The following is a 26,561-nucleotide window of genomic DNA, read 5'->3' on the forward strand; positions in this document are numbered from 1 at the left end:
GGTTTTTTTTTGGTTTTTTTTGGTGTGTAAATTTTGGATTCTAAATATTAAATATGTAATAATATAAATTTTTCAACATCATTTAGGGGCTGAGCGCAGACTACGACATCTCCAACGTCACCGACGTCGGGCTCGTCCCCTATCCCCTACTCCCACCCAAACATCCTCTCCCCACTCTTCCCCAAATTCCCCCTCCTCCCCAGACCTGGCAGACCGTGAGGCCCCTCCCTCTCCTCACATTCCCATCCCTCCAACTTCACCCTCCCCTCCACCCCCCCTCTTTTCCTCACCCTCCCCTCCACCCCCCCTCTCTTTTCCTCACCCTCCAATTCCTCACAATTCACCCTTCCTCCATCCATGCAGCACTGGCCCACCTCTGAGGAGGACGATTTTGGTGCTCCTGACCCAGTCAGCAGTATGCCCGGTATGTTTCCATTTTAAACTATGGTTGCTTTTGCATTTTTTGTTTTTTTGGTGATGTTGTCCTTTTGCCTGTGCACTTCCAAATTGTCAAGTAGTTCTAATGTTTTGGATATATATCTTTGTGAAACAATGTCTAGGATGTTTTCCCCTTACACATATGACACATGTCCAAACACTCATACTTGTGTCTCTCTTGTTTACGGTACCAACAAATGTAGTATTTTTACGTAGTTGTCCCTATTTTTTGTTGAATTTTGTTGTAAAATGTTTTTTTTTTACAACAATCTTTGCGTTTGGCATTACTTTTGTTTTGTTGATGTTTTTTTGTTTAGTCTGATTTTTAAGTTGTTTGTTAACATAAATTAAGGTGTCATTTTAGTAATCCCCACATTTTTTAAACCCACAGAGGACCAGAGGCATAACGAACAACTGTATGCAGGCTTGCAGAGCTTGAGGGTCCATGTAGTTGGCATGCTAGTGGTCTTGGATCATCTGTTGGCGCTCCTGCGCCAATAATTTTTGTTTTTGCACCCAAAAAATGTTTTAAAAAATAAAAGATATTTTGATTTATTTACGTCTCATTCCTTGTCTGTAAATCTTAGATTGTTGAACCTTACATAAGTCTACTATTTTACCATGAGGTTTGAAGTAATGTAAATTGGAATGTAGAAAGCTCAAGTAAGTATGTAAGCTGGGACATTAAACACCTAACAATACCAATAGGTTTGTAGAATTAACGGCAACAATAGTTTGTTCTTTTTTGGGGGTAACGTAAAAATTAAACCAAACCTGCTTAGGCCTACATTGGCAAACAGACTGATTCACCATACTACCTTTGGTGTTTGTTTTTAGCCACAAAGCAGGGTCAAAAAGATTACAATTTAACACATTACAGGATTAGCCATTAAGCAAGTTTGCCTTTTTTGGACCAGGTTACACTTGCTTGTAATTTACCCAGGAAATGTTTGTTTTACGGTAAAAAAAAGTTTAATGCACACAAAAAAAACACCAAGTGATTTGTCACAATCAATTCACACAATGAAAACACACAAAAAATTCCAAAAAAGTAGCATGCCAACATGATTCCACAAATGAGGCGAAGAAATCATTGTTCCCGAAGTTATATCCAATGTGTCCACATGAAGTCATTTTTTGGGATCAGGTAGTAGGCATCGTTTTTTATGGTAATTTTATGGAATAAAATAAAATAAAAAAAAATTAAAATTGTACATTAAAATCTTACATGTCTACATTGTGTCAATTAACTTAATTTTGGAAAATAATTACCTGAAAAATCTGGCCACAATGTCATCGCGTATGGCCCCCCCACATACTGACCTCCGACCAACCTCGGGGGGGGCCATCCTCAGGCAAGGCATTCTCTGGCTGCATTGGGACACCACTCCTTATGGCGATGTTGTGAAATATCCCACACAGGACCACAATTTTCCATAGCCGGCAAATACATGAGCTCGCCACCAGAGCGGTGGAGGCATCTGAATCAGCCTTTTAAAAGGCCGATACAGCACTCCACCACCTGCCTGGTGGCTGTAAGTGTGGAATTATACTCACTTTGTGGCCCTGGTGTGGGAACCAAATAAGGAGTGAGCAGCCAGGGCGTGCAAGGGTAACCATTGTCTCCTGTGAAAATATAAAAAAAACATCAGAACCATTGTGTAACAAGCTTTGCATTGGTTTCAACAGAAGGTTTCAACTTACCCAGAAGCCACGCATCACCAGCTTGTAGGTTGCTTAATTTGTGCCAAATCCCTGATTGCCGGATGACGAAGGAATCATGTGCACTGCCGGGGAATTTGGCATTCAGGGACAGGATCTGGAGGGAGGCATCACATACCACCATTACATTCAGTGAATGAAAGTGCTTGCGGTTCCTAAAAATATCCTCCAGCCTTGCTGGAGGCTGAAGTGGTATGTGAGTGCCATCCACAACCCCTATGATGTGTGGGAAGCCAGCTATTTGGTAAAAATTTGCCTTCGCCACATTAAGGGTACCCATATCCAATGGCATTTTAATAAAATGATGGAGGTGCTTAAAAAGGGCCTCCATCACTGCCCTCAGGATCCTTGAAAAGAAGGATTGGGATATTCCCGCAACTATTCCAACAGTGGTTTGAAAGGATCCTGAGGCACAAAAATGTAACACTGACATTAATTGAGTAAGTGGTGGTATTTCTGTAGGACTGTCAATTTGCCGTTCAAGATCACTCTCTATTAATGAGAGAGTGTCTATGATGATTTGGGGCGGCAGACGGTATCGCCTTAACACCTCATCATCTGGCATTCCAAAAAGGGTGACACGTGTTCTATATATCTGGGGCCTTGCACACCTACGAGGCCTACACCTGGGACGAAGTTGAGGTTGGTCGGGTTCTGGAACCATGGCCAATATAATACGACCAACATCAACCTGAAATGGTAAGCCAGGTAGTTATTGTTTTAGACAAATGTGTAAAGAAAAATATACTTATCTTTTCTTAGAAATCCAAAGATGCTTACAGGCCTGGGATGTGTCAACCTACATTTCAAAAGTAGAAAATATGTTTAAGATTAATTTACTAAAATATGATTGGAAACAAATAGAGAAGGGAGCACACATTAGTTCCGAAAATAGTACGCTACATTTAGTGTTAAGACATGATTTTACACTGAAAATTTCTAAAACCATTAGTTCGCAAAATAGTACGCTACTTTTACAGTTAAATCAAGACACATTAGTTCGCAAAATAGTAAGCTACTTTTACAGTTAAATCAAGACACATTAGTTCGCAAAATAGTATGCTACTTTTACAGTTAAATCAAGACACATTATTTCGCAAAATAGTATGCTACTTTTACAGTTAAATCAAGACACATTAGTTCGCAAAATAGTACGAAAATTTTACAGTTAACTCAAGACACATTAGTTCGCAAAATAGTATGAAATATTTACAATTAAAACCACTCAAACATTAGTTCGCAAAATAGTACGCCACATTTAGTGGTAAGACATGATTGTTCCCAGAAAATAAACAACATTACTTAGCGAAACATATGCTAAGACCAACACATCGAATTTGTAAATTCATGAAACCAAAAACACCTACCAAAAACATAAATATCCCAAAGTTCAAAAACTTCACTGGGGCAATGCCAAACTAACTGTTAAACAAAAAAATAAAAAAATGACAAACATTTGTAAACTATTTATTTACTATTATTTTTTACGGTGGTTTTTTAAAATACTTATTCAAAAGTTAAAAAAAAAATAGCCAAACAATAAAAAAAAAAGCGAACGGAAAAGAAAGAAGTTAGAAAAAAAACAAATATTGCACCAAAAAAGTCCTCCTTCTACTCAATAAGCCAACAATCCACTCCAACGCAAAACCTCCAACAATAAACATGCCACATCGACTCGAGTCACACCAAGCCATAAATAGTCTTTATTTTCCCGCTCAAATTAAGGACGGACAATAGGAGCGCACAGTCAATGATGCGGCCGAATAATGCTGACGCATGTATAAAAACGTCACTGAAAACACAAATCGGTCTGCTGTAGTGAGACCTGAAAGTCCAAAATGACTACAGAGCAGCAAAGCACTGGCCAAGAGGTGCCAGGTAAGTATTTCTCTTTTTTGGGCTAAAGGATTATGTTTAACAATAATTTTGGGAACATTTTACATTATAAATTTTAATCCCACTTTAAAAAAAGGTGTTGAGGATGCCATGGAAGAGGCTGCTGGGCCTAGTAGGCCAACTAAACAAAAAAAAAAAAGGCAGCCACAATTCACAAGAAAGAAGATGGAGGTTTTGGTGCAAATGTGCAATGACAACCTGCCACAGGCAGCAAGAAATATGGGTGCAAGCCAGAAATGGAAAATGTGGGATGACATAGCCAGTGGTGTCAATAGGGTGGGTGATTTTGAACATTCAACCTGGGAGGTCAAACGCCGGTACGTAAAAACAAAATTTTAGTAAAAAGTGTTTACAGGTCCAAATACTGCAGGAATAATGCCAACTTTTTTCCCCACAGACTTCAAATATCGTCTTGAGCAAAAACTGGCTGATAGGGCTAGGCATGCAGGGGGGACAGGTGGGGGTCCCACCCCTGTGTCACTGGAGCTCACAGATTTGGAGGAGATGGCCCAGGGGTGTGTGCAGGATGAGGAGGTGTTTGGCGTGTCGAACATGGATACCGACATGCCAGACTTTGCGGCTCCTCATGTTGCCCCAGGTAAATGTTGTAATGTTAACAACTCAGAAATGTGTTTGGGACAATATCTAGATTATAATGTTACTCTTTTCTGTTTTTTCTCACAGAGACTCAGGCGGATGAGTCTGCTCCAGAGGGGAGCTTTGGCCGCAGAATTTCTGCTGGCTCTGCAGGGGAGGAAGCAGTAGATCCGGCTGGGAACCCTGTGGCAGACAGTCCAGGGCATTCCCCCTCGCAGGCAGTGGGCCTCCTCACTGATCTCAATATTAAAACGATCAGAAGATTGAGATTCTGCAGAGGCTGGACGCCAGTCTGCTACGGGTGGCGGACGCCCTGAAGCAAAGTGCTGCGGCCAACGTGACCATTGCTAAGGCCCTGGCGGAAAATACTGGGGCCAACGTGCGAATAGCAAATGCCCTGGAGCAGCTTGTTCGCCAGCAGATGTTGGAGCTGGCCTCCCTTCCTGCCGGAACATCAGGACCCTCCACCTCTGGCACAACAACAGCCATCCCTCCAAATGTGCCTAGCTCTATGCCTAGTCCAGAGGACACAACATCTGCCTCTGGCCAGGCCAGCAGAAGGACATCCTGGACCCATTCAGGCTCCCTCCCTACCCCGGCCAAATGGGCCAAAAGGCGATGACAGCACTGGCTAATTTTCCCACAATCCTTCTCTTTGTTTGCCCCATATTCCTTAATGTCCAAAACCTCCCTCTCTTTTCTTGTGAATTTTTTAATAATTTTGTTTGTTTGTGGATTTCAAATGCCACTTATTTTGTTTGTGTGTTTCTAAAATCATTTGTTATTTGTTTTTACATTACCAAGTTTTTATTATTTCCTAAAAATTAAAAAAAAAAAAACAACAAAAAATTAAATACTGTTGAAAATCTGAACAATTCTATTGTTAATTTATTAAAAAACTGGTTAAAAGGTAATCCCGCAAACAAAATTACAAACAATACAATGGAAAAATAAACGTTATTTTTGAATAAAAAAAACAAGGGTTAAAAACAATTTATGAGTTTTAATTAACACTTAGCAAAAAACAAAAGGACGATTGTTTTCTTGGCCCCTAAAAAAATGAAGAAAAAAAATAAACATGTGTACAATATTGTTGCCCTAAAAGATGAAAAAATCAAATTTGGAAAAAACACGCAAATTTACAATAAATTTGTAAGCTAATTGATTGTCTAACCCAGAAATTAGCAGCTGAGTAGTTCACCTGTGTACGGTTTTTTGCTACTAAAAAAAGGCTATTTGCTAAACACCTTACAAGCATTTTTGCAATTCAAAACTGATTGTTTTTGAGGCCTCAATTGATAAATCGGAAAACCATCGATGCGCCTCGGGAAGGACGAAGAGACCATCGTCATTGCGGTAGAGTATACCAGACCACAAGCTGAGCGAGCAGTTTTAATGGAAAGTGGATCAGACAGTGACGTAACACTTGTTCCGTTCACATTGGCCGTTTGCATCAGATAATTTATGTACGCCCAAAAAAAGCCTCGACACACCTGCGTTTTCCCATCTCCACCCCCGTCACCGCCCCAAAACGGACAGTTCTGTCAATCACATCTGACATGTCACTTCCTGTTCGCTATTCGCCGAACGACTGAAAAAATTATCGCAATCAGCCATACGCACATGCGCACTGTTACACCGACGCATGCGTAGTTTTACAACATCGGATGACTACGAGCGTAAGGCCGCTTACGAGCGGCTCTGAATGAGGGCCAGAGTGAGATACAGTATTTCTTTCAACTGATAATCTTGGTGAAACCATGCTGCACTGCAGGTGGGGCAGATTTAAAAAGTGCAGAGCGATTTAGATTTGGGAGGAGTGTTTCCAAGCTGACATCTAAATTGTAGAGTAATAATAAAGCTGTGCAGTATTTGTGGGCTACATGCAAAATCAGCCAGTATTTACCCCACATGTAAAAAGCATGTATGTATTTACACCCCTTGCATTGCAATATGGTTTGGTCAGGTTCACAGTTGAGAGAGATATCTCACTCTATTCCCAACTCTGAATCGGGCCCTTAGTCCCTAGAGTTATTTTCCCTTCAAAATGTACAGTACCTGTTTTCCAATAACAACTAATTGCACTTTTGTATGCTCAATTTAACTTTCCATATAAGTTTTTATTTGTTATATAGCACAATTATTATTTTTATTTGCAGCTCTAACAATACGGGGATGATCCATATTCACCCTCAATACAAATCATCTCAGTTTGAGTCTATTTTATCATGTATGTATACAGATATCACAGATAAAAATAAACTATTGTGTAAGGCTATATAGAAAACAAAGGTCTTATAAACAGATATTGCACATTTATAAAATTAAAAAAAATATTTTTGGTGATTTGGTGATGTCCCTAGCTATTCAAAATAAGTGTTCTTTATATAAATAGGTCTCTAAAATGACATGCTAAATGTAAAGATACTTACTTTATTTTTATAAAAGCATGCTGCAGTTTATACGCACTACACATCCTTTATGCAGTGTATCTACATTTTACCTGGAGTATGTTCCATTTCTGAATAATTATCCTTTATTGTCATATTCCGAATGGAATGGGAGTTACCTCATTATTTGCCCGTTCTGCAAAATTAACATGGTACCTTTGACACCAAGGAACTTTATTTTTCTTTGATGAATAAAAATGATTATGCATCGTACCTGTCTTTCCTTATTCTCTGGTAATTTGATGGTTGATTATATATTCTAGTTGTGAAGTTAGCCTTAATATTAAGCCTTGAGACATGGAAAAGTCATTAGCACATGGTTACATTTTGAAAAGTAACTTAGGCAAATTAACATATCTCGATGATTAAGGTATTTGCAGTGTGAATAAATAATATGTGACTTGGATAAGATGTTAAATACATTGCACGTAGAGTGAACACGTACATAGTTCATTTGCATGTAGTACTACATATCAGCTATAGTTGTTGAGTGTATTAGACAGGACTAAATTCTTTAGTTTCATACTGGATCAGTGAATTTAAATAATTCAAATAATTAAATTGCCAACCAGTGCTGTCTATCTCACAGAAAACAATGGATTCACATTGGTCTATTACAAAATGTAGCTGCTATACCTGTGAAATACAGTACGTAATAAGACCTGATTTTTAGGATTGGGTAACTAATCATTTGTCAACAGCGGTATAATTGCATAGCAACTAGCAGTCTTGATGGATGCAATAGAGCCCTGGTTAGAAGTAGTGATGCCCTGGGCGGAAAACAAAATACAAAAAAAAAGCTATGTACAGTAACACAACACTTCAGTAGGCACATCTAAATGCAAAGCCATGGAATTAAAACTATAATATGGTCATATCCACTATCTAGTGTTTAGGGCAAATTATATATCTCTTATATACCCTAATGGCTATATCTATTTTGACCATGACTTAAAATAATAAAGTCACCACTAAAATAACGACAGACAACAGATTTGATGTTTAAGATGTCAATTATGTTATTGATAATTTTTTAAAGGGAGGTAGGGAAAGAAAATATGGTGGCATAAAAGGACAGCAAACCAACTGACCTCAGGTTACACAACAAAAATGTCACTGGTGACAATTCTCCCTTAACTTTAACCTAAAAATCCCACAATAATTGTTTCCACTTATAATTCCTCCTTATAATAGCATAATCAGAAAACAGAACAATATCCTGTAAAACGTGGAATTTACAAATGTACTGTGGCAAAATACTTTGTATATGTAAACTTTTACAATGTGAGGTTCATGGGGACACTTCTTATGTTAGAAACTCAGGATTAAAATACACCCGAAAGAAAGACGAAAGTTCCAGAGCTGGACAAATCTCAAAATGATCCTATGTATTAGCCGAAATTTTAGCCTCTGACTGTATACTGCCATGACTTTACTCATCTCTACTTAATGAGATATTGTATAACATTTTCCGTAGTATATTTGGATAGTTAGTGACAACGGTTATTTGATTTATGGTGCGTACACATGGTACAACCTGCACAACCAACGATATCACTGATAGATTTCCCGTCAACTTTCTGTAGTGCAGAGCAAACGAATTTGGGTGTACACAGTGATAGACAGGCCGGATTAACGGGGGGGGCGACAGGGGCGATCGTCCTTGGGCCCCCCACACGTTAAGGGCCCCCACACCCATCGGGGGTAAAAGTTTACCAGAGGAGACGGAACCAGTTCTGCCTCCTCCGGCCAACCTAACTCCGATGCCGCAGGGAGGCTCCATTTGCCAGGCACCCGGCTCCCTCCCCGCAGTGGCAGCCGGAGTCGGAGGCTTGAGCTCACGTTATAACGTCTCTCCCATAGTGCAGAGGAGCAGCCGAGCTGACTGCAGCGGACGCGGGGCATTACTACAGGGGACATTACTCGTGGGGGGGGCATTACTACTGGGGGCATTACTGGGATGGAATTACTACTGGGGGCATTACTCGGGGGGAGGCATTATTACTAGGGAGGGGGCATTACTCGGAGGGGGAGGCATTACTACTGGGGGCATTAATCAGGGGGCATTACTGTTCGTGGCTCTACTAGAGAGGGAGCATTAGTATTGGGGGCACTAATAGAGGGGCATTACTACTGGGGGAATTTCTACAGAGGGCTCTACTACAGGAGGAATGACTACTGGGGGCATTACTATTGGGGGCACAACTACATAGGTATTACTACTGGGGGATTTATAAAAGGGGCATTACTACTAGGGCATTACTATTGTCACACGCCCAATTACTACTGGGGGCATTACTATTTGGGGCACAACTACAGGGGTATTACAGCTGGGGGCATTTATACAGAGGGCATTACTACAGGGGGCACTACTAATGGGAGTATTGCATAGGGGCACTACTACTGGGTGCACTGCATATGGGGCACTACCACTGTGGCACTGACACTACCGGGGGCTCTGCATAAGGTCCCCATTGCGCATACCCCCAGTTTGTCACATTTAATAGGGGCCCCCCACATGTTTGTTGCCCAGGGGCCCCCACAGACCTTAATCTGGCCCTGGTGATATATATTTCAGTGAAGTCATCTCTTAACATGCAAATCATGCTGAAATCGTCCAAGTTTGCCTTCATGTACGGACAACCATAGATATTGTTATCGTCCATGCGGGAATGCGCATCATTAGTCGTTCGTTGATCGTTCGCTGCATAAAAATGAATGATATGAACGATTTATCGTTGATCAATATCGTTATCATCCATATCGTTCAGTAAAATCGTACCATGTGTACACACCATTACCCATGTTAAAAACAGTGAATTACAGCCTGTGTATGTGATCAGCCTGTAGTTATTATAGATTTTATGTGCTTCATGTAACATTTTACAATAGTAAGTGTCCACTCCAGAATATATTACAAAATACAGTATATAATGAACTCAGCGTCTTCTTATACTGATGAAACGATAACTGTATAGGATATAGCAATTAAAACAATTGGTACTTTTCCTGACCACTTCCCAGATCTTATGGAAATACTTCCTTGGAGTTGACATCATGGAACATGGTTTTCCATATTCTCAAAAGTTTATCTTCCCCGTTCAATTGCTTTAGTGAGTGCTAAAGCCACAGGTCTGAGGTGACTCAAAGAGCTGTTTGAAAAATCTCCGCACCAATAGGAAGAGTAAGCTTAACAAGTCTGTATCTGCCAGGAAAGAGTCAGGAGGATTTGTGAGACAGTCCTTCTGAGTCAAACTGATTAAATAAACAGTGATTTTAAATGTCAAAAACAAGTGTCAGAACTGCTGAAGTGTTTATGTACTTTCTAAAATATGGTTCACAGAATGTATCTTTAAATGATTTCTCAATGGATTAGTTACAGTTTCAAATAGACATCAGTATATTTCATGATTTTACTCATTACTAGTAATTATCAACATGTCAAAACTGTGTTCTGCAACAGTAGTCAATTGCATTCTATTTTTCTTTTTGCATTATTATGAATATTCCCTGAATATAATTTTAGGGTTAACTTTCAAGTTTATTTATGTAGATGATGTTTCTTAAAAACATTGTTCCATTAGTGGAAAAGTCTGAAATATATTTGTAAAAACAATTCTCTTTTGTGAAGGCGTAGATAAACACTAATAGTACTATGTCATAATTATTAAGGAAACCTAAAACCAAAACACACATAAGATGGGTTTTTTTTTTTTTAAATAGTGCTACAGAACACTTGCGAACATTGTGAGGTCATGAACAAAGTGCTCAAGGGATTGGGCGATCCTGCTCTTACATAGTTGGAATGTTAAATATAAAATACAGGACTTTGGGATCTATGTACTAAGACTTGGAGAGAGATAAAGTGATGGAGATAAAGTAGCAACCAATCAGCTCCTAACTGTCACTTTACAGGCTGTGTTTGAAAAATGACAGGAGCTGATTGGGTTGTACTTTATCTCCATCCACTTTCTCTCTCCTAAAAGGCTTATTATATATACCCTTTGTATAATAATTCTCCTGAACAAGTTCTTGAGGAATATTAAAATGATCTGGAAGAGAGAGAGAGTTTGTCTTTTTAATGTTTTTCCATTTTTAGTTGAAGTTCATAACTTTTGTAGTAGTGAAAAATTGCCACGGTACAGGTTATATAAAATACTGGGCAAAGCAAAAAAGATAAAGGTCATATTAAAGTAATCTAATCTGCAAACTACTTTATTTTTAAGGTACTTAAAAAATAATAATAATAATTAATAATATAATCATAATAATGCTTTTTTATACCCTGCAGAATGCAATTTTGGCTTAGTTTTGGCTTATTTCTTTTACATTTTGTTTTCAAATATTTTTTATATTATTGTCATAGCTACTGCCATCCAGCCTACAGTATGTAAGGCCTTTTGGGTATCTTCATGAGTGATCAGTTAGTAAATAAGATTTTAATTTAATTTAATTTTTATTTGAAGCATGATGCCAGTGTAGGACATGCAAGAATTGAGCACCGTGATATGGGCTGCAAGCATAAATGTTTTTTTGACATCTAAATATACTGTAAAATGATGATGCCAGGGCGTGGTGGTTAAGTATGTTTGGAATGGCAGAGCTCCGTGTCCTGCTGCCATAATTTGGGGATGTGCATTTCCTGTGAAAAATATTGTACATTGACAATTTGGAACAGCTTGCTTGCACACGATCTCTTAGGTAATGTGGAAAAAGAACATAGCCAGTACAGTATATTCATGCTGCAATCAGTGCTTTGTGATCTTTGTGATTACTTCCCAAGATTAATTATTATGAATGTCTATCACTTTTTGTTTTGATTGCAGATGGCAGTGCAATATTTCGAGGATGTTTCCGTCGGCCAGACAATATATCTCTGGCTCTTCCGGTTTGCAGCATTATGTTGAATATGTCTGTTGATAAATGTGTGGATCGCTGCACAGAAAAGGTTAGTTTTCATTTCACTCTTTACATCTCTCTAAAGGGTAAATTCTTGTTGTCTCCATTTTACCATTTTCTGAACTATATATCATTCAAAGGTTATTTATTAAGTAGATTGCATTTCATATAGATTGTAAGCTTCTGAGCAGACTATCTCTATGTCTGCCTGTTAATGTCCAATCTTGTTTTATTATTGTGTTAATTGGTAATTGTAAAGCCCTTTGGAATATGCTGGTGTTATGTGTTATATATTTATTTAATATCAATTATTTTTATAGTGCATACATATTCCACAGCACTTTACAGAGAATATATGGCCATTCATATCAGTCCCTGCCCCAATGGAGCTTACAATTTATAGTCTCTACCACTGTACACATATACACACTAGGTTCAATTTGTTGTTGGTAGCCCATTAACCTGCAGTACTAGTATATTTTTGAATTGTGGGAGGAAAATCCACACAAGCATGGGGATAACATACAGATTCCACACAGGGCCATGATGGGAATGGAAGCCCTCAGTGCTCAATGCTAACCATTACACCATTTGTGCTGCCCAAAAATAAATGTCAATATTTATACTGAGCGATGACACTCAATCAGCAATTAGATTTTTATCAGTCTAGTACAAGTTACAATGAAAGGAAGTGTCTGGTTGCTGTGATTAAAAGTGAGAAACTCAGGTAAATTTACTAAAGGTCGGTTTGCCGTCAATTTAGAAAGCAACAGAAACCGACTGCTTGCGGCAGATGTATCATCCATCAGGTTTTAGCTTTATTAGATGTAAAAGTGATTAGTTCTCAGCCAGTCAGCTGACACTGCCATAGAAACTGTACGTCTCTTAGCCAATTAGCGCTTCCTCATACAATTCAATGAGATTGTCCTCTGAATTCCCTGTCATTTCACGTGGCCACTGTACAATGGGTCTGTGGGAATGGGTATTCATTTTGTTATTTTATGAAGACAAGTGGACTACTACTTGGAATGAGGTGGACCAACCAGTATGAAGTTTGTATATCCATGTGTTTTTTGCTTTTTTTTAAATGGCTGACCACATTCAGTGTCCATAAACTATGTTTATTGTAATATTTTCTTTACAGGCAGACTACAGGTGCCAGCTGTCCCTTAATGTCTGGACGTACTGGCACTTCTAGTACCACAAGTGCCTGCATGCCCGGACAATCTGGCTGGTACCTGTAGTCCACCTGTAAAGAACAATATTAATTTCTATTTTTACACAATTAACTCCAAACCCACCACCACTAGGGGTGCAGGGAATAGCTGGTTGATCCTCGGGAAAGGGGACCCATTTTATTTTGGGGGGACCCAACTTTTGGAGAATTTTCAGTCTGGGCTGACAAGTTTAGGGCTGGGTGCCACTGTGGCAGTGTGTATCTCCACTGTGTATCTCACTGCTATAGCGTCAGCTCCATGGCTGGTTCAGCCCAGTGCTGGTTATAGGGAAATTGGAGGGAACCCATGCTGGTTTTCCCCCAATTTTCCAGTAACAGAGAGGCCAAACCAGGGCTGGTTATGGTGGATTTAGGGGGGGGGGCATGCAGGCTTTTTTTTACATAGATGTAGTGCTTCTCCAAGAACTCACCTACCATACACAGGTCTACATTTTTTGGTCAGGTTTACCATCGGTTTTTTTGATCAGTTTTAAAACCAACCTTTAGTAAATCTCCAGTTTCTATAGTTGTCTATGTAAAAGTATCAATTGTTGGTCTGATGCTCTAAAGTGTTGTAAGGGTTGGTTCTTGGTCATTTTGCCGTTGGTTTTGACTTTAGCAAATTGCAAAACCAAAGGGAAATTGTCCAAAAACACAAAATCATAAACTGGCAAGGTAACCTTTCTGTATTTCCTTAGATGTAACTGTAATGTAGTACCTTAATACAACCTGTAGGTGACGCTGATTTGCACTGTTTTGCAACTACAGTATTTACATGTGCAGCTTTAACTTTACAGCAAGCACACTCTCTGTAAAGATTAAAAATCTTTTGCTTCTTATTCAAACAGAAAAGGTTACTTCAAAATAAGTAAACAAAATGTGCAATTTGTAATGTAACTTTATGTTCAGTGTTTGTAGATTTTTTTTTAAATTAAATTTAAAATGACACACTTTAGCAATTTATTAAAAATACTGTACAGTCCCTTGGCCAGAAACCTTGCCTAGCAATGAGTTAAGCTGTTAGCAGAACATGTGACTCACCCTGGTCTGCATGTCATTGTGCGTATTTTATATATTGTTGAGTTGGTGAATGAAGCAAAGAGCTGAAGCCACATAAAGGGTATGGGCTAGTAAATGTATCATATACAGTACTATTAGCACCTCCATAAAACAAGTAAATTGCTGAAGCTCACTACATTTGAATCAATTCTGGGTATAATAGCAACTATTGTACATATCTTTCCAAATGCGGAGAAGTGAAAACAGGATTCCGCATAAATATGCATTGTTAATTTGGTTATTCTGAACAGTAGATTCTCAGCCCAGCCAAGATATATGGATTGTTATTAAGTGTCTGCTTTAAATATTGTGTTTCCACAATGAGCTGAATACCTGGTTTATATTGTGAACTAATTCTTTTTTGTCTGTAAGAGTTCTCGCTTTCCTGAGACACAAAGTGGTGATTTTCATAGCTGCTGATATTATCACTCCATCCCATTAATTTACAGGAGAGAACTGTTCACTTGGAGTTTATTGACTGTTGATATACTGGGTATAGATGATAATGGAGATGCATCATTATGGATTTCTCATCAGATAAACTTGATGGAACGCTGCAGCCAGAGAACACACAGAAACTCAATGCAGCTCTTCACCCATCTTCATTTGTCCACTATAGCCGCCAGGCATATTTCAATAACGTGCAAAATGTTACTGAGAAATGTTATCAGTCTGGAATGAAATGAATGGTTGAATTGACCTAAGAGTAGTCTAACTAGAATTGTGTCTTAATTAAATGACATTATCCAGGCCTATGCTGGATGTATGGTAAAAAATATACCGTAAGCAGAAATTCATCAAGTTAGCTTAAAAATGAAAAGTTGAATGCCTTCTAGTTTACAAACTTAGGGGGAGATTTATCAATGCTTGGAAAAAGATAAAGTGGACAGAGATAAAGATTGGTTGGTACTTTATCTCTCTCTACTTTATCTCTCTCCAAGCCTTGATAAATTTCCCCCTTAGAGTCTTGTGACAACTGGAGAATCTTTCTGGCTTGCCCAAAAATTAGTTAAGCTTGGCACGCAGGGTGCCCCTGATAACAACAATGTATCTAACCGCAAGGCCAGAGCAATTCATCATTGCTTCGGCAGGGAGACAGCTGATCCCAAAATTAGCTGTCTCCACAAATCCTTCTGTATTGCACTCACATGTAATAACAATGTATGGCTGCAGTGCTCTCCATTAGGAACTACAGCAGGGTCTTAAGTACACATGCAAAGTCGGCGGCACTCGGATAAATAAACTTCCAACAACAGGGTAAGTTTCCAACGTTTCAACCATCGAAATGTTGGAAGCTTATCCTGTTGTTGGAAGTTTATTTATCCGAGTGCCGCCATCTTTGCATGTATATATATATATATATATATATACAGTATATATCAGAAAAACTTTTGCTATTGGCGCTAGCAATAATATGCTGCAAATCAATGTGTGCAGCAAATAAAATCAAGGGGATTTTTTCATGATTTGATCAAAGTATTTAAGCCTGCAGCCCAGCAGCAAGGGACCCCTTTTTCTGCAGTAGTATATATTTCTTTTATTTAGATTTTAGTGTTTTATCATGAACCCAGACATCTTACTGAAATTCTGTGTAGATTTCCAAATTGAATACATAAAAAAGGAATATGCATTTTTTAGAGCTGCTGTAAATCTAACATTTATTAGGTGCATATAATCCTTTACTGTGTTCTTTTCATCGTCGTGTTAAATTTTTCTGGTCATATGTACCTCAATGTTTAACTAATTTTATCATTCAGTATAAGCTATACTTTGTGGGAATTAAATGAAAATGAGATTACTTTTACTACATGTTAAGCTTGAAACAATTATGAATTTCTATTTTTTTTATTACCAAGGTTCATTTCATGAAAGATGTGTCACTAGTAACTTCTGCTACATTTTTGTCTTTTTGGAACAACAGAAAATTGTAATGGAAATAGCAAATGCAGTTTGCATGATTAAAGCAATCAAAATACTGATTTTGACTTTATATTTTATTGTGACTTGAACAGTAATATAGGTTATTTCAGGCATCTGCAGGGTGTCCATAATTCTTTTTCTGAATGTGACTTGTAAATAAAAATCCGTGAGCTAAGTCCCTTTGATTAGCTGTGCGCTGTCTCAGCTCATGGTGTTAAATTGTCTGTGCCCCATAACTGAGAACTTTCACATATAAATGAGGCTGCAGACGATTCCATCTATTTTTTAGTAATCGTTTTGTAGAAGATAAAAGTTAAAAGTTCAGCATCAAAGCAGATTATTTTATTGAAGTCTACTCACTTTATTTTTTTAAAACACTGAAATGTGGAGAAAGAGCATTTTTTACAAAAAGACAATCTTTGGTTTGATGAAATTTTCTCCCAGTTAATAAACAAATATAATTTAATGATTTTTCCTTCACAATGAGGTAATTGCAACAAGAGCGTAATGAGGTAATGAGGTAATTGCAACAAGAGCTTATAGTGTAATACTTTTATATATAAGCTTCAGTGCAGCAACTCACTCCAATCCAGCCAGTGCACGTTACACAATGAAAACGGTTATCTGTTTGTTACAAATTTGCACACATTTGTACTTTTGCATGCTGCTTATGAATATGTTTTTAGTATGAAAACCTGAAATCCTCACTTGCATCCTATTGACCAGTTTTGGCTTCTATGGTATAGTATAGCATACTAGCCATTAAAATGGTTTTAGCACCCTATCGTGTACACCAAGTATGGTGCAGATTTACTAAGACTTCTAAAAAGTAGAATATAAATGATGCCTATAATAAACTCATAATACACATGAACAATATGTAGAACTGATGATGTAGGTATCATATTATCATATTTTACGTATTGTTTGTCACTATAACTATTATAGTGTGCTCAAGTTTTATTGTAGGATGTGATGTTATCATGACATGTAAAGCAATTGGAGACCATGGGGTATATTTACTAAAGTGTAGGATTATAGAAGTTGAGGCAACCAATCCGATTCTACTTATCATTTATCTAGTACTTTCTAGAATATTATAGCTAGAATCTTATTGGTTGCTATGGGCAACACCTCAGCTTCCATAAACACGCACTTTAGTAAATATACCCCATCTGAAGAAATGCACTATAGATATACAATTACATTATTATTATTATTATTATTATTATTATTATTATTATTATTATTAACATAGAAAGAAAGAAAGAAACCTCTCTAGGTATGTGTCTACTGATATTTCAAGTCCTGTCTTGCTTAGAGCAAGTGCAGCTGGTAAATCCTTAAATACAAAGTAAATAGAAAGTTTTTCTAATGTACAGTAGGATTAGTAACTTTAGCATGCAATTATATACTGCTCTATTTCAACAGGAAATGTGAGAGATTGTCTCACATGAGTGGTAAGATGTGACTTTCTGTGTTCCTCTTATATTACACTAAGTTAGTGTTCTCACTAACTTCCCACAGGAATATCCATTGGCAGTGCTCGCAGGAACAGTCTGTCACTGTGCTTTCCCCACAACTTATTTCACACTTCACGAGCGGGAGGACGAGCAGCTGTGTGCTCAGAAATGTACTGGAGAGGAATTCGAGAGCTGTGGCACACCGGATTATTACATAGTTTATCAAACACAAGTACAAGGTAGGACTGCAGACTCACTCCATTAAATCTTTTCTAATTGAATGGGTCGCTATAGTGCCTGGAGCAATAATGTAATGTACTTGAGAGTTGCAGTGACAACTGACTGTGTGATATCGCAGCGACACCTGCAGCAAAATAAGTCTGTGTGGTCTGCAGTGTTTTATGGCATCATTGCCGTGTTTGTTGTTTATGAGGCAATATTCAACAACATGACCATACAGCTGCACAGGAAGCACAATATCCTTCTGTCTATCTATACTAATATAATAAGAACGTTGTGTCTGCCTGTTTGTTCCAAGTTGGCGCAAAAGCTACTGGACCGATTTTCATGAAAACTGCATCGTTTTGTAGTGGAAACCCCTAGAAATAACCTGCTCTTTGTTTTATCTCAATCCATCAAGTTAAAACTGAGCAATAACAAAAAAATAATTTATTGACATGTTCAATGCAAGAGATAGATGTGGCATCATGTGCGTGGTCGGTAAGCAGAGCCGGATTTAGACCTCATGGTGCCCTAGGCAAGATACCACCACCCTCAAACATTCCTGTCCATATATTACAGTAGGTTTCGCTGGAGCAAGATACACACATCAATTATATACCATACACACATCATCGTAAATATATATATATATATATATATATATACACACACACACATACATACATATACATATGTTTAACTTGCTCCATTGACATTACTGTAATATATGCAGTTCTTACGGTAGGTGTAATCAAATACACACTGGAAAGACTAATTTGATGCATTTTTATCGTACCGTGTGTACGCACCTTTACGCACACACATATACACAAGTAGTTGTAGAATGGAAATTTTAAACGAATGGCCAAATGGGGGACAAGAGGGAGGAATGGGGGACAAATTGAGGCAGATGGGAGGAATGGGGAACAAACAGAGAGAGATGGGAGGAATTAGGGGACAAACAGGAGGAATGGGGGACAAACAGTGGGAGACAGGAGGAGAGTGAGACAAACAGAGGTAGTTTGGAGTAAAGGCAGACAAACAAAGGTATACGGGAGGAACGGGGGACAAACAGAGGGAGACGGGAGGACAGGGGGACAATCAGAGGTAGATGGGAGGACAGGGGGACAATCAGAGGTAGTCTGGAGTAAAGCGGACAAACAAAAGTATACTGGAGGAAAGGGGGACACACACAGGGAGATGGGAGGAAAAGGAGCCAGAGGTAGACATGAGTAACGGGACATAAACAGAGATAGATGGGAGTAAGGGACAAACAGAGGTAGATGGGAATAAAGGAGGACAAACAGAGGTAGATGGGTGTAAAGGGGGACAAACAGAGGTAGACGGGAGGAATGGAGGACAAACAGGTAGACAGGAGGAATGGAGGACAAACAGGTAGACAGGAGGAATGGAGGACAAACAGAGGTAGACGGGAGGAATGGAGGACAAACAGAGGAAGACAGGAGGAATGGAGGACAAACAGAGAGAGACGAGAGGAATGGAGGACAAACAGAGGGAGACGGGAGGAAAGAGGAAGAACATGGAGAAGGAAAGGGGAACAAACAGAGGTAGACACAGCAGATATATATATAGATATATATACATACTATATATACACTGGTGGCCAAAATTGCAGACACATTTTGAAATTTTAATGTTTTTCAACTTTGAATGCTTATAAAAAGTGTTTCACTTCACGCAGTGCAATGATTCAAATATCAAATGAAAGGGAATTTAATGCTGAATTCAACACAATAAACAGAGGTGAAATATTTGCATTGCAAGGGAAGTTATGCTACTTTCAGTCAGACAAAGAAGCACATATGTGTGAGATTCAAGAACCGGATTGTAGTAACAGCTACTACCAGCCAATCGGAATCGTCGTTCTGAGGTCCAATCAGATGTCATTTATGAGCAGGTGCAAGGTCATGATCAAAGGTGGGAAAGGTCAGTTTGGCTGTTTTATTTTGCAGAAAAAAGTTGGTTACTGAAGTGCAATTACGGTTGGATGTTTGTGTGTATTGTTTAGTGTTATTGACGGTGTAAAAAATAAATACAACAATGTCTTCCAGGCAAAGTGGTGACTGGTCACCCAGGAAGGATCCAGGATTGTGGTGTTATGTGAAAATAGTCTTTCGTATGCAGCAATTGCGAGAGAAGTTGGTGGGAATGTGACAACATCAGGAGTCTGAAAGTTTTGTTTACGCTATCAGAAAAGACAATCTATACAAAACAAAGAAGGAAAAGGCCGGAAAAAGTGCACAATAGCTGTTGTTGATAGGAGAATAAAATGAATTTGCGTCAGGGACAGATTGATGTCATCTGCGGCCATTAGCAGTGAAGTGAGTGCAACTGGTGTTTTTGTCAGTGCTAGAACGGTACAGAGAAGACTAATGGAGGTTGGCCTAAAAGGTAGGATTCCCCGGAAAAAGCCATTGCTAAATAAAAAGCAGCGGCAGAAATGAATACAGAGGGCAAAAGAACATAGACAGAAGGTCAGTGGAAACATGTGATATGGAGTGACGAAACTAAGATATCCGTATTTGGTAGTGATGGGAGAAAATACGTGAGACGTTGCACTGGGGAAGAGGTACATCCAGATTACATTCAAGCGACAACAAAGAATCCTACAAGTGTTAAGGGCATGTATGACAGCAGATGCTATAGGCTGCCTTTATGTCATAGATGGCACACTGAACAGCAGAAAGTACATTGACACCATCCTACAATCAAAACTTCTACCTTCTATCAGCGATCTTTTTCCAGATAATGCCCCATTTTTTTCCAGCAGGATTCAGCTCCCTGCCATACTGCATGGATATGCAAACAGTGGTTCACAGAGAATGACATACAGGTGCTGGGATGGCCAGGAAACAGCTCAGACCTGAACCCTATAGAACATTTGTGGTTCCGTTTGAAAAAACTGGTACATCTGAGGCATCCATCCAATAAAAGACAATTAATTGAGGCTACAATTGTCTCATGGCACCACATAATAAAGAAGGAAGAGCTCCAAACATTGGTTGACTCAATGGCACGTCGCTGTGCTGCTGTCTTGAAAAATAAAGGATACCTGACAGGACAGTAACATCATAAGTACACAGAGATTTTCACCCTAAGTGTTGTTTTCACTGCATAACTTCCCTTGTAATGCAAATACTTGACCTATGTTTATTGTGTTGAATTCAGCATTAAATTTCCTTTAATTTGATATATGAATCATTGCACTGCATGAAGTGAAACAGTTTTTATAAGCAATCGAATTTGACAAATATTCAAATTTCAAAAAGTGGACTTCTTTGGTCAAGGTAGCTTTGTGGTGGTTCACTTGTCTTGACAAAGGTCCTTTGGGGACTGAAACGTCAATCAATGTAATGTAACTCGTAAGCAATAAATTGGAGATTTTTTTTCTACTGATTGGTGAGTGTATATATATATATATATATATATAGCCTGTGTGTGTATATATACTGTATATATATATATATATATATATACACACACACATACAGTATATATACAGTATATATATAATCCACAGTTTGTAGAGGCGGCACTCAGAGACTTTAGTATCAAGTGAAACAAGACCCACTTCGGGGTAACTTTATTGTGACATACAGGCCAACGTTTCGGGGACCGTATCCCCTTTCTCAAGATATATATATATATATATACAGTATATATATATATATATACATACTGTATCTATACATATACAGTATACATATAACACTATAAGAATTGTTTTTCACTTACCCAGTGTCAACATGTTGCTGCACCTGGCAGAACACCAGTGGTCAGAGCCAGAGGATGTTGCTCTTTGGGGGGGCAGGTGCTTGGAGCTGGAGGAGGCTGCTTGCTTCACTGCTGGGAGAGGGGGAGGTCCTTGGAGGCTTGGAGCTGGAGGAGGCTGCTTGCCATACTGCGGTGTGGGGAGGGGGGAAGGCAGGCAAGTGGACGGAGCAGGAGTACAGTGATTGCTTCACTGACAGTGGATTGGGGGAGGTGGTCGGATGCCTGGAACCAGAGGAGTCTGCTTGCCATAATGTGGAGGGGAGGGGGGTATTGGAGGCGGAAGATAGCTACACTCAGCATGTGACAGACTGTGACTGTGGAAGGGGGGGCTGGCTTATGGGGATTGATTGTAAGGGGCGGGGACGCTGGCTACGCTACACAGTCAGGGTGGGGAGGGGCGTGGAGGAGACTGCAGAGGAGAGAGGTGTGAATTCACTGCACCAGTTCACACTGACTGACTTTAGGAGCTGGCTCTTCCTCCCCCCGCACAGTAGGGGCAGGGCCCTATACCATGTTGCTGCTGTGTGTGTGTCCCCTCTCCGGCCCGGTGCCAGCAGCAGCAGGCATTTCAGGGCCGGATTTCGAGAGGTGGGAGTACTGCCATGCGCCTCTTGGAACCTGACGGGCCCTAGTCGGGCGCCTAGGTTGCCTTGTGGTAAATCTGGCCCTGCCAGTAAGGGGTGGGGAGAGAGGTGCTTTGGGCCCGCAATCACTTGAATAGGATAGGCTACATAGCAGTCTGTGCACAGGGCACACAGTGACATTGGTGTGAGTGGTGGTCATGTGAGAAACTTCCGTGACAAGGCCCCTATGCAAAGCAATAAAACTAAAACACCTCAAATAAAACAAATGTTGGCTGAAGCGATTTCATCTTGGGCGAAGCCACGGGCAACAGCTAGTTTACTTAAATTAATCACAGACCCTACATATGTGGATCACAGATAAGTATCATATGTTTTTTATTTGAAAACATAAATAACAGCATACTTATGTACTTTCATGGAAATTTCCAGAAGACTCACAAATTTTGAGGAGCTCTCCTGGACTGCTGAGAGGGTGAAAGCCTCCCTTATCTTGCCCATGTCCCTAGTGAAGTGGGTGATCTGGGATCTCAATGACGTGATTTGCTGTGAATTGCATCATCATGACCAAATCATGCCATTGTTAAGGGAGGGAGGGGGTGAAGGCAGGGCTGGTGCAAGGTTTCTAGTCACCCTAGGCAAAACTACGTAAATACCGCCCTTGCTTCACCCAATACCCTTAGCCCAGCTCCCCACATACACACCCACTCCACATGGATAGGGGTTGTGTGGTTGCATTTAGCTCCATGCATGCTACAGTATGCGGGTGTACAGCAATTGCATTACACTTGTGTGCAACTCTGCATTTGTCCCATAATGTTTGCTGCATATCATAGTGACACACCTCTTCCTCCTCATTGGTGGACTGATAGGAGGGTGTGTGTGTTACATTTTAAAAGATCAGGTAAAGTGTAGGAAGATCTGTCCTGCTGTCACATCCAGTTCTTACTTCACTAAAGGGGAGATGTATCAAGCCTTGGATTGAGATAAAGTGAAGAAGTTGCTCAAAGCAACAAATTAGCTTCTGTCATCTAATTTAGCACAGTAAGCTAACCCTAACCTTTCCCCTAGTGCCTAACCCTCCCACGTCAAAATTTCACATATTGACATATCAGTAAACATGTTAACATTATGAGAATGCAACATGTTGCTGCCAACATTGTAAGGTCGACATTATCAGTGTCGACATTGCTATTTTCAACCTTATGACTGCTTTCCCTATAAACATAATAAAAAAAATCATATATGACAAAAGCAGAGAGTTTATGTCAGGGATGTAACTAGGGTCTTTGGCACCTAGGGCAAGTTGAAGAATGGCGAAAGCCCCCCACACAGATACACAGCAAAATATATTTGCGCATAGAAGGTGTGCATCAAATAATGGGCTTGGCTACATGCCACAGGGGCGTGGCCACTGAAAATGTGCATGTCAACATGGCACCCCACCCAATTCTCGTCACTCTGGGAACTTTCCTTACCATTATTTATGTACCGTACCTATAGGTTAGTTTCTCACAACGTGAAACCTCTGAAGAAATGTAGCCTCCCTGGAAAGACGGCGTCTTCAGTCGGTATTCATTATTCATGTAGATCACATCATCCAGAAGATGCCTGTTTGTGTACAAATATTAAGAAGGTCATCATCATACAACAGCGGTTCAACCAGATTAATTCCCCCTGTGTAACTTCCTTCCCCCTGCATCTCTCAGCCACACAATCTCCCCGTGCATCTCTCAGCACACCATTTCCTTCCCCCTGTGTCGTCTCTCAGCACACCATTTTCTCCACCCTGCGTCATCCCTAAGCACACCATCACCTTCCCCCTGCATCATCTCTCAGCACACCATTGCCTCCCCCGTGTTGTCTCTCAGCACACCATTGCCTCCCCTCTGCATCGTCTCTCAGCCACACCATCACCTCCACCCTTGCATCATCTCAGAGCACACCATTGCCTCCCCCCTGCATTGTCTCTCAGCCACACTATCACCTCCCCCGTTTCATCTCTCAGCCACACCATCACCTCCACCCCACGTATGCTCTCAGCACACCATTGCCTCTCCCCCTGCATCATCTCTCAGCTACACCTCCACCCCTTTGTTGTCTTGCAGCCACACCATCGTCTCCCCTGCATCATTTCTTAGCACACCATTGCCTCCCCCCGTGTCGTCTCTCAGCGACACCATTGCCTCCCCCCTGTGTTGTCTCTCAGCCACACCATTGCCTCCCCCTGCATTGTCTCTCAGCCACACCATCACCTCTCCCCATGTGTCTTCTCTCAGCACACCATCACAGATACATACACACTGACAAAGATACAAACACATTGACACAGATATACACACACACACACTGACACAGACACACACACACAGGCACTGACACAGATTCAGACTAGGGGAGGGTAGGGGTTAGGCACTAGGGGGAGGGTTAGGCACTAGGGGAGATGGTTAGATTTAGGGTGCGGGGAGGGGAAGGTTAGGTTTAGGCACTAGGGTGGAGGTTAGGTTTAGGCACCAAGGAGGGAGGATTAGGGGTAGGGAGAGGAGGAGAGTTAGGATACCTAATGATAGGTGTTGGTATCCTAACCCTGTCAGGATGCCACTGTCTGGATTTTTACAGCCAGGAACCTGAGCGACAGGCATCCCGTACCCAACCCAATAAAACATATAAAAATGTTTCTATAGAAAATCAATGTGTGTCATACATTTACATGTTTAATGCTCAGAAAACTAATGTACTCAATACAAAATCTTTAAGTTTGTTTGCATAGAGTGACATATGATAAGGAATTATACAATCAACAGCTGCCCTGAGAAACATCAATCCCAAATAATGAAAAGTGAATCAAAAGCAAAGATTTCTCTGTTGCCTTAGGTTAAATACTAAAACTGTAATTAAATATCAAATTGAATGAGTCTCACATTCATATGGTACAAAAGATCTTTTATTAGATATAATTAGGGGTGTGCACCGGCCACTTTTCGTGTTTCGTGGTTTTGGATCTGGATCTTTCTTCGTGTGTTGGATCTGGATTGGTTTTGCCAAAACCACCCTTCCGTGTTTTGGGTTCTGGGTTTTGTGTTTTGGTTCTGTATTTTTTTGAAAAAAAGCATAAAAACAGCTAAAATCACAGAATTTGTAGGTTTTTCTGCTCCTATGCTATTATTAACCTCAATAACCTTAATTTCCACTCATTTCCAGTCTATTCTGAACACCTCACACCTCACAATAGTGTTTTTATGTACAAAAGTTTGCACCGAGGTAGCTGGATGACTATGCTAAGCGACACGAGTGGGCGGCACAAACACGTGACCCATCTAGGCGTGATACTGCAGTGGCAGACAGGATGGCAGTTTGAAAAACTAGGCCCCAAACTGTAAATAATGCAAAGAAAAAAAAGAGGTGCAAGATGGAATTGTCCTTGGGCCCTCCCACCCATCCTTATGTTGTATAAACAGGACATGCACACTTTAACAAATCAATCATTTCAGCGCCAGGGTCTGCCACACAACTGTGGCTGAAATGATTGGTTCGTTTGGGCCCCCACAAAACAAGCTGGCAATTAATCTGTCCCTGCACAAACTGGCTCTACGGAGGCAAGATGTCATCCTCATCCTCCTCATCCACCGATTCCTCACCCTCTTCAGTGTGTACATCCTCATCCTCACAAAGTATTAACTCGTCCCCACTTGAATCCACCACCACAGGTCCCTCTGTACGTTCTGGAGGCTGGTCTCCCTGGAAGAGCTGATAATTCATTTTGATGAACATCATCTTCTCCACATTCTGTGGAAGCAACCTCCTACGCCTTTCGCTGACAAGGTTCCCGACTGCACTAAACACTCTTTCGGAGTACACACTGGAGGGGGGGCAACTCAGGTAAAATAGAGCCAGTTTGTACAGGGGCCTCCAAATTGCCTCTTTTTCCTGCCAGTACAGGTATGGACTGTCTGACATGCCTACTTGGATGCTGTCACCGATGTAATCCTCCACCATTCTGTCAATGGTGACAGTATCATATGTAGTGACAGTAGACATGTCAGAAATTGTTGCCAGGTCCTTCGGTCCGGACCAGATGTCCAAACTTGGTCCTGCCTGCCCTGCATCACCGCCAGCGGGTTGATTAGGATACCTAAGTTTTTTCCTGGCAGCCCCAGTTGCGGGAGAAAATTAAGAAGGAGCTGTTGACGTGTCACGTTCCGCTTCAGCTGACAGTGTGTTCACCAGCATGTCTTTGCACCTCTGCAGGCTTGTGTCGGCCGGAAAGAGAGACACCACATAGGCTTTAAACCTAGGATCGAGC

At 40.2% G+C, this 26,561-nt stretch overlaps 1 protein-coding gene across 3 annotated transcripts in view; it reads left to right on the plus strand.

Annotated features, from left to right (window-relative positions):
- WSCD2 (WSC domain sialate O sulfotransferase 2) overlaps nt 1–26,561 on the plus strand; it is a 309,162-nt gene that overhangs the window by 195,942 nt on the left and 86,659 nt on the right. For all 3 annotated transcript variants that reach the window (XM_088449095.1, XM_088449096.1, XM_088449097.1), the window contains 2 exons: nt 11,930–12,051; nt 17,725–17,899. In XM_088449095.1, the coding sequence (XP_088305221.1) occupies nt 11,930–12,051; nt 17,725–17,899 (297 nt within the window). The remainder of the gene's footprint in view (nt 1–11,929; nt 12,052–17,724; nt 17,900–26,561) is intronic.

This window comes from Taudactylus pleione, unplaced genomic scaffold (assembly GCF_031769625.1).
Source record: "Taudactylus pleione unplaced genomic scaffold, aTauple2 ptg000479l, whole genome shotgun sequence".
Classification (NCBI taxonomy): Eukaryota; Metazoa; Chordata; class Amphibia; order Anura; family Myobatrachidae; genus Taudactylus; species Taudactylus pleione.